General features: G+C 40.7%; 1 protein-coding gene across 9 annotated transcripts in view; it reads right to left on the minus strand.

Moving 5' to 3' along the window:
- Positions 1-9,098, minus strand: part of fam184ab (family with sequence similarity 184 member Ab) — a 179,730-nt gene extending 170,632 nt beyond the window's left edge. For 2 of the 9 annotated variants that reach the window (XM_059645378.1, XM_059645382.1), the window contains exon 1: positions 8,545-9,098. In XM_059645378.1, coding sequence (XP_059501361.1) covers positions 8,545-8,688 — 144 coding nt within the window. In that variant the 5' untranslated portion in view covers positions 8,689-9,098. The remainder of the gene's footprint in view (positions 1-8,544) is intronic. The other 7 variants (XM_059645379.1, XM_059645375.1, XM_059645376.1 and 4 more) reach the window with 7 other exon arrangements.
- Between the last annotated feature and the right edge of the window lie 644 nt (positions 9,099-9,742).

Below are 9,742 nucleotides of genomic sequence, written 5' to 3' on the forward strand. Positions count from 1 at the left end.
GATCTGCCATATCAGGATTTGAACCTCAGTCCCCAGTACATTATCCGTGTCTCTGGATTAATAGTCACCTCCCCTAAATATAATAAATTGAAAAGACACAGTTTTGAAGCAAGGATTGCTTTTTCTAAATAATAAACTCACTTTGTCCAGCAAGGTTTCCTGTAATGGAATGAATCTAGAACTAGACAGCACAGTTTGAAAATAAGAGTCTCCACTTAATATGGCAACATGGAGGAATTTCTTCTCTGGGCATTGAGATTGTTTGGAATTTTCTTCCACAAAAAAATCTGTCGGGACTAGGTCACTTAATATATTTAAGGCCAATTTAGGCAGATTTTTGATCATTAAGGTAGCAAAGGGCCATAGACAGCAGATAGGAAAGTAGAGTTCAGGCCACGATGAAATCAACTATAATCACATTGAAAGGTGCAGAAGGTTCAATGGGCTCAATAGCCTAGTTCTGTTCCTTTTTTTAATAAGAACCATAACATCTACAAAATAGCCTACAAGATTAAACTAACCAACCTCTTTTAAAAGCAGAAAAAAACCACTAAATATTTGCGAACATCACAAAACCCATGTAAAGCATGTTGATACAAAGGATTTGAGTGCCTGTATAATGTATATGCATTAGCATTTCTCTGCAGAATAAAATAATCATAACACTAGTCTGATCATATTGTTGCTGTTCAATTTGAAGAACTCTAAACTAGTTATATAAAAGTAAGCAATAACATGACTAAAGATTACTTCCAAGATTTAACCCAACCTTAAAAGTAGTTATTACATTTGAAGACTAAACACTTTTTCTTGAAGAAAAGGCTTCCTTTGCAAGAATTTGACTGAAATCAAACCTAAGAAAATATATCAATTATTTTAAAAGGTTCAGCAAATCTCAGCTCAGTTAACTAGCTATACAAAATTATGTTCCAAAGCAAACCTTTTCTTGGTTTTTGAAGTAAAATTTCTTTTTAAGAACCTAAATTTAAAAAAAAAAATTTTTCAATTTATACTGCTAGTTAAGAAAATCAATTTTACACAACAATAGAAGAGAAAGCCAAACAATAATTACTACACACATCTTAAATTTGCCACAAATGTAGGCATTTACAAGACAGTTACATTTTAAAACTTAAATTTAAAGTGAAACAAAATGTTCGTGAGGGAGGATGATGTTATACCTAAACTCTGCCAACAGCAGACCCATTCTAGCTGAATGTCATGGGGTTAGGAACCAAAATCAAAATCTATTACAAACTAAGTGGAACTTTTATAGATGACACAGAAAAGGAACGGCTGCTTTTTAGATAGAGAACAAAGCAGCTATAACTATGAAGAGCAGGGTGAACTTTCTTTTGCATGATAAACTGATATGAATGCTTGTAAAAGCTTATTGCTTATTTGAAAGGAAGTGGACAATGCTGGCAGAATATTGGGAGGTTTAGCGAACAAGGAGAGTGAGATAGGCCATCCTGGTGAAAGAATATACAAATGGAATAATTTTGGTGGGACACAGGAAGAATGACCGCATGTGACAGGGAGCAGTGAAGTTGCTGGAAGACTGAGAACTCAACCTTTAATGCTATGAATCTACCAGAAACATGACATAACATAAAATTCTTCATAAGGCATATTTCAGTTGCTTTATTGAGTACGTTTTGGGGTGACACGGTGGCTCAGTCGTTAGCCCTGCTGCCTCACAGCGCCAGGGACCCGGGTTTGATTCCACCCTCGGGCGACTGTCTGTGTGGAGTTTGCACATTCTCCCCATGTCTGCGTGGGTTTCCTCCGGGTGCTCCAGTTTCCTCCCACAGTCCAAAGATGTGCACACTACGTGAATTGGTCATGCTAAATTGCCCGTAGTGTTCAGGGATGTGTAGATTATAGCGGGGTGGGTCTGGGTGGGATGCTTTGAGCTTCGGTGCAGACTTGTTGGGCCGAAGGGTCTGTTTCCACACTGTAGGGATTCTATGATTCTTTAACTTGCGATATTAGTTGCCCATTAAGTAATATCTTGACTATATTGACTTTACATTGTTAAAATAGCACAAAATGTCCTTCAGATATTTCCATCAATGCTGGGAAAGATTTTTTAAGTCAGAGAGTTCAGTCTTTTCAGATATCATAAACGGAGGAAAGTAGTCGATAGTTAATATTGAAACGGTTACAAAATAGGTCAATCTGCATCAATTAAATATGTAGTCATGACGAAAGATCAGATAACTTGAGTTTGTTGTTGCACAAACCATATTTACTTGTAATTCTAATGCATTTGACGTAATGCCCTGCGGAAAACTCGCTTTGTGATTAAAAATAACATCAGTCCCTGCTGCCAGCACGTCTGCAATTTGGTCAATTTATCCTTAGGATATTCCATTATTTTATGCCTCAACATTTTAGCTTCTCATCTGTTAAATGCAGAAAAACTAACTTGGCAGATTGAATAAGGCACAAACAAGAATTAAGATTTACACTTAAAAGATACAATATAAAATGGGCTATATAGCAATTTGTGAAATAATTTCTAAGGAAACTATGCATCATCTTCTAAATCTGAAGGCTGGATCAATACATTAAAATTAGTGAGTGGGTAATATACTGTATGTACATGAGTAAAAGTCAACCCCCTATTTTTGGCCAAAAAAAAATCTGGGATATTCCATATATCTCAGATAAGAGTTGACCCCTATCCTTCGCTGGTAACAGATCAACATTTCAGAGTCAAGGTACTATCCTGTATATAAATGTTATGATGAGGAAATGAATTTTTTCCTTTCTATGCTATTACGTGTTTTGATGAACAATTCACACTAATTTGGTGCGAAAGTTGATTGTATATATAAATAAGAGCTTATTAATTCATTTTTGTTTCTATTGTCTTTATCTGGTAATTACTGTAATTTATTGTTTTTTCTTTATTAATTTAGAGATCAATTGGGCTTCTGCTAATGATATGGTATTTTGGGCTGTAGTATGAATTCCAGCCCCTCAAAAGAAGTATCCACGTAATTTAGCCTTAAAAAAATCTAAACATTTCAACTTTTAGACGAGTATATACAATGTATGTATAAAGCATTCCAAGGATATTTGGACAAAGAAGTCATTTCATAGCCATCTACACATTAATATGTGTCTACTCACAGTCACCCAGTCATAGGGAGGATATTATTAGCTGGAGAGAGTTCAGAACAGCTTTAACAGGATGTCGCCAGGTATAGAAGGTTTGAGTTATAAAGAAAGGCTGGATAGGCTGGAACTTTTCCACTGGAGCTTAGGAGTTAGACATGCGACTTGACAGACATTTATAAAACAATGAGAGGTATAGATAGAGTTAATGGGAGTTGTCTTTTCGCTAGGATGGGGGATTTCAAGACCGGGGCACATTTTTAAGGTGAGAAGCGAAAGATTTAAAAAAGACACGAGGGGCAATTTTCTTACACGGAGGGTGGTTTGCGTGTGCGATGAACTTTCTGAAGAAGTGGTAGATGTGGATACTATTACAATACTTAAAGGGCATTTTGAAAGATACATGAATAGGAAAGGTTTGGAGGGATATGGGTCAGGAGCAAGTAAGTGGGACGAGTTTAGTTTGGGATTATGTTAGCTTGGACTGGTCGGGCCAAAGGGTCTGCTTCTGCGCTGTATGACTCTATTTACAGAATGTATGGATAGCCCATACCCTCCCTGTGCCTTTGAGACTGCAACAATGTTGTCACTATATTAGTCTTGTCTACTATGCAAACAGTTCAATGGCATCTGATCTGTGTGTATTAGCATATGCACCAGAAATGTTCTATGCTGAAGATGCACTTCAGTAGGCACTTAACCATTTAGAACCACTGAGATCTGTATCACCTATAAAATATGCTGAACAACAACATAATTTGACAACAAAGAGTCAGACCTTCATTCCAACTAGTCCACAATGAACACATTCCCAAATGAAACTAGTTACTTACCTGCATTTGGCCCATATCCCTCCAAACCTTTCCTATTTGTATACTTATCCACGTGTCTTTTAAATGTTGTAACTATAGACCACAGACATAGGTGCAGAAATTGCACCATTCAGCCTGAATCTGCTCTGCCATTCATTCGTAGCTGATAAGTTTCTCGACTCCATTCTCCTGCTTTCTCCCCAGAACCCTTGATCCCCTTGACAATCAAGAACCTATCTATCTCTGTCGTAAGTATACTCAATGAACTGGCCTCCACAGCCTTTGTGGCAATGAATTCCATGGATTCACCACTCTCTGGCTGAAGATGATTCTCCTTATCTCTGTTCTATAGGGTCTTCCCTTGACTCAAAGGCTGTGCCCTCGGGTCCTAGTCTCTCCAACAATGGGAACATCTTCCCAACGTGCACTCTGTCCATGCAGTTCAGTATTCTGCAAGTTTCAATGAGATCCCCCCGCTCATCCTTCTAAACTCCATCAAGTATAGACCCAGAGTCATCAAAAGCTCCTCATACGTATGGCCTTCCATTCCTGGGATCATTGTCATGAACCTGTTCTGAACCCACTCCAGAGCTAGTATATCCTTCCTGAGGTATGGGGTCCAAAATTGTTCACAATACTCTAAGTGTGGTCTGATCAGAGATTGATACAGCCTCAGAAGTACATCCATGCTTTTATATTCTAGTCTTCTGGAAAGAAATGCCAACATTGTATTTGCCTTCCTAACTACCGACTCAACCTGCAAGTTTACCTCAAGAGAATCCTGGACGAGTGCTCCCAAATCCCTTTGCATGTCAGATTTCTGAATTTTCACCCCATTTCGATAATAGCCTCTGCTCTTATTCTTCCTACCTCACACTTTCTCATATTGTAATCCATCTGCCACTTCATTGTCCACTTTCCTACCCTGTCTAAGTGCTTCTGCAGCTTCCCTGCCTCCTCAATACTACCTGTGCCTCCCTCATTCTGTGTATCATCTGCAAATTTAGCCAGAATGCCCTTAGTTCCTTCATCTAGAACATTAACGTACCTGCATCCACCACTTTGAGTATAAAAGTTGCCCCATGTGTCCTTTTTCTTTAAAAAGTATCTCCTCTCACCTTAAAAATATGCCCCCTAGTTTGAACCCCCTAACCTCCAGAAAAGACACTTGTTATTTACCTTATCTATGCCCTCATGATTTTATAAAACTCTACAAGATCACCCCTCAACCTCCTACGCTCTAGTGGAAAAAAAGTCCCAGCCTATCCAGCTAATTAATATCACTCAAACTCTCCATTCCCTGTAACATACCGGTAAATCTTTCCTGAACACTCTCCAGTTTAATAATATCCTTCCTGTAGCCAGGCAACCAGATTGCACACAGCATTCCAAAATTCACCAATGTCCTGCACAAACTCAACACGACATTCCAACTCCTATACTCAAAGTCTGAGCATTGAAGACAGAATGCTAAGCACCTTCTTAACTACCCTGTCAACCTGTGATACAAATTTCAAAGAATTATGTACCTGAACCCCTACATCTCTCTGTTATGCAACACTACCCAGGACCCTAGCATTAATTCTATGGCCACTCATTAGCCCATTGACACAACCAATCAAGATCTTTTTGTAAACTTAGATAGCCTTCTTCACTGTCCACAATACCATAAATTTTGGTGTCAAGGCACATTTATTAACCATGTCTCCTATGTTCTCATCCAAACTGCTATAGAAATGACAAACAAAGTGGGACCTGTGGAACACTGCTGGTCACGGGCCTCCAATCTGAAAAACAACCCTTCATCACTACCCTCCGTCTTCTACCATAAAGCCTATTTTATATTCAATTGGCAAGCTCACCCTGAATGCCACGTGATCCAACTTTCATGAATTTACCATGCAGAATCTTCTCAAAGGCTTTACTAAAGTCTATGTAAATAACATCAACCCCTCTGCCCTCAAGCTACTTAGTTACTGCCTCAAAAAAACTCAATTAATTTTGAAAGACACACAATTTCCCTTGCACAAAACCATGCTGACTATCCCTAATCAGTCCTTGCCTCTCCAAATGCATGTAAATCCTATCTTTCACAATCACCTCCAATGACTTCCCCACCACTGAAATCAGGCACACAGGCCTATAATTCACAGGCTTCTCCTTACAGCCTTTCTTAAATAAAGGCACATCAGTCACCCGTCATCCCTCTTGTAGCTACAGATGATACAAATGTTTCTGCTGGGGTCCCCAGAATTTCTTCTGTAACTTCCCACAATGTCCTGGGATATAACAGATTATGTGCAGGACATTTATCCACCCTTACATTTTCTAAGACTTCCAGCACTTCCTCTTCAACACTGTGAATTGTTTTCAAAGCATCAATATTTATTTCCTCAAGTACTTTAGCCTCCATTTCTTTCTCCATAGTAAAAATTGACGTGAAATAATCATGTGGTAGCTCTACCATCGCCTAAGGTTCAAAACATAGAAAACATCGTTGATCTTTAAGGGGCCGTAGTCTCTCTCTTGTTGCTTTTAATGCATTTGTAGAATCTCTTTGGATTATCCTTAACTACCAAGCCTCTCTTATATCCCTTCTTTGTCCTCCTTCTTTCCCTCTTAAGAATGCCCCTACATTCTTTATATTCTTCAAGAGATTCACTTCATCCCAGTTGTCTATATCTAATATATGATAAAATCTCACAAACATACGACTTCTACCATCTGGAATAGCGAAGACAGCAAAGTTTTCTTCTCTTTTAAAATGATCACAAAAAATGAAACACATATAAACCTACAGTTTTTAAGCTGTGCATCAGCTTCTGACAAGCTAAATAGCAAGCCTCTCCATTCACTTAAGGTCAGCAAATGACCCTGCTATTTTAACCACGTATCTGGTGACTCCTCTCTTGAAGATTACAAAGTAGTTCTGAAGCAGTTAGAAATATCCATTTAAACTTAATAATCATAGTTTACATTAGCAATTTTCAGTTTGTTCAACTATTTAACTTTCACAGAATAAATCAAAAAATTCTTTCTAACATTGCCTCATGCATTGTATTAGATGAGCCCAAAAGGCAAGTTTAAAGCCAATTCTTCTGTTTTGGATATTCCTCATTCTGCACAGAAACTTTTAATTAAAAGTAAAGAACAAAACATTTTTTCACGTACAGTTCTCTCAAAAAAATAACATTTTATGATAGCACTAATACTGTTCTGTCATCTGTAGATAAAGGCGTTTAGAAGCATTTCAAGCTTTGAATTCTCCGATGTAATTTATGACAAAAGTATATATAAACATCATAGTAAAATGTTCCAAATTCTTGAGTATAACTGTTAGCAAATGACAAATGAAAAAAGCAATCAATGCATCATTATAGTTTACTCAAATTCACAAAGTGACTATACATTAAAGCTGTATTAATATTTACTGAGGTTTGAACTGTACAATAAAGAAATTCAAATCCAAATCTGACTGATATTTTTGAAAAATATGTTAAAATGCAGTTAAACTATAAAGTACAATTAAAGTTCAAAAAAAGTTTTGGACCCCATTTAGCTCAATGATTGTTTTACATAAACATTTCCATATTTAAGTTGAAACTGGCACCTAAAGATTAAGGCAGATGAACTTTCCAAATTCATAGAATTCTATGGAAGCAAGCCATTTGGCCCATCAAGTCCACACCGACCTGCCAAAGAATATCCCACCCACATTCCCTTCCCTACCCGATACCTGTAATCCTGCATTTCCTTTGGCTAATCCACCAAGCCTGCACCTTTCTGGACACTATGGGCTATTCTGCATGACCAATCCACCTCACCTGTACACCTGCAACGGAGATCACAGTGGGTCAGGCAGCATCCATATACAGAAAGCAAGCTAATGTTTCATGTCCAAATGACTTTTCATCACAGCTCTGATGAAGTCATCTACACTAGAAACATTAATTTGCTTCCTCTCCAAGGATGCTGTCTGACCCGCATTGATCTCCAGCAATTTTTGCTCTTGCTCCAAATTCCAGCATTTTTAGCACAGTAATATGCTTCGATCCTGTACACCTATTTGTTAATTATAAATAGGTCAGAATTGAATTATTGTAAATTCAGAAAGTTCTTCGGAGCTTTCCTAGTACAGAAGAATAGCCACGCAAGTGAACAATGACTTACAGGAGTTATTCTGCCGACATCCAGTTTGAAATAGAATCTGATCAGTATGTGATTTCATTCTGACTACAGCCCACCAATCAAACCTCCGTCAAGAGTTAATGTTGATGATAACACAACTATGACCGACTGTTACTCATTCTAGCGAGAAGTTCCCGTCCTCAATCCGCAAACTGTTTTGTTTTAGTTTGTAAGTTAAAAACTGTTTTAGCCTACGGTCAAGTAATCACGCTGCATGTATAATAAACGTCGTAGTGGTCGGGACAGCCTTGAATTAGGAGCATGCAGCCGAGTTTGAGAAATCGCATTTAGGCTGTTGCTGTGTGATTTTGTGTGGGACATGGTACTGGTGCTGAATGGAGAGAAATGACTGAAATAACCAAGGAGGAGTGGATTTTTTTTTGGGTTGTTAACCTCCCCACCATACGCCTGCCATCACCTTGGTCAGCTGCGCTATCTTTTTGCTCATCTTCAGGTGCAGCTCCTGGTTGTACTGGGCAGCTCCTCCGGCCTGGCCGCCCGCCGGGCCCGCTTTGGCGGCGCCGCCGCTGTAATGTTGCTGCCAACTGACTCCGGTCGCCATCTTCCGCTTCGAGCCCCGCAACGAACGACCGACCGACCGACACGAACGGACCGGCAGCTCCGGGACGGAGTGCAGGGTGGGACACTCTTCACTTCCCCAGCCGAAGGCAGGCAACCACTAACCGGGCAACGGTCCGCTGCAGCTGGTGACTCGGAGCCGGAGCTCCCGGGGTCGGTATCTTCGCCATGGTCAAAGAGTGCACATCATCATCATCGCCGCCGCCTCCCTGAGCCCGACAGGCCGAGGCCAATGCTGGTACCGGAGCCGCCGATGATGTTGCTGTTGTTGTCGTCGTTTCTCCCCCGACACACACGCTCGTGCCGTTACCATGGAGCACGCCGACCGTTTACACCCCGTCACTTCCGGTACCTGCCCTCGCCCGGAAAGAGAAGGGAGAGTCGGTGCTTCGAGTCGGGGTAATGCTGGGGACGGAGTCGGTTCGTCGAGGCAGCGTGTTGGCACTCAGTGCATTGAGGGGATTGCCGTCGGAGTCGGTGCATTGACTGTCTTCGGTTCATCGGGACGAATGTGGGGGAGCGGCAGTGCAAAACGTGCGGAAAGGGGGGAGGGGAGGAGGCGGTGTGGGTGGTTTGATACATTGGGAGCAATGAAACTGTACCGAGCTGTTGGTGCTTTGGAGTGAAGCTGAAGGAACTGGATAGGGACAGTGCGTTGAAGTTGGCGAATCTGGGATGGAAGGGAATGGCATAAGGGGTAGTTGGAGGGAGGGCAGTTGGCATCTGGGGGGTGGAGTACGTTGGTACGTCTGGTGGTGCATGTGGAGATGCAATGGAAGTGGGGTGAGGATGGAGAGGAAGGAGGGATGTTGCTGCATCTGTGGGAGGACGGTTTGATGTATTTGGTGGGGAGAGGAGGGGTTTGGTGCAGCGGAGGACGGGTGGGTTTGGTTTATCTCGGGTTGGTGTGCTTGGAGTGCAAGGAAGGCTTGATGGATCGAGAGAGACGGTGAATTGGTGCATTTGAGGAGGGGAGGGGAGTAGTTTTGGTGCATCACGAGGACGGGTTGCATAATAGCACATTGTTGTTGCGAGCA

The sequence above is a fragment of the Stegostoma tigrinum genome, chromosome 4, assembly GCF_030684315.1.
Source record: "Stegostoma tigrinum isolate sSteTig4 chromosome 4, sSteTig4.hap1, whole genome shotgun sequence".
Lineage (NCBI taxonomy): Eukaryota > Metazoa > Chordata > Chondrichthyes > Orectolobiformes > Stegostomatidae > Stegostoma > Stegostoma tigrinum.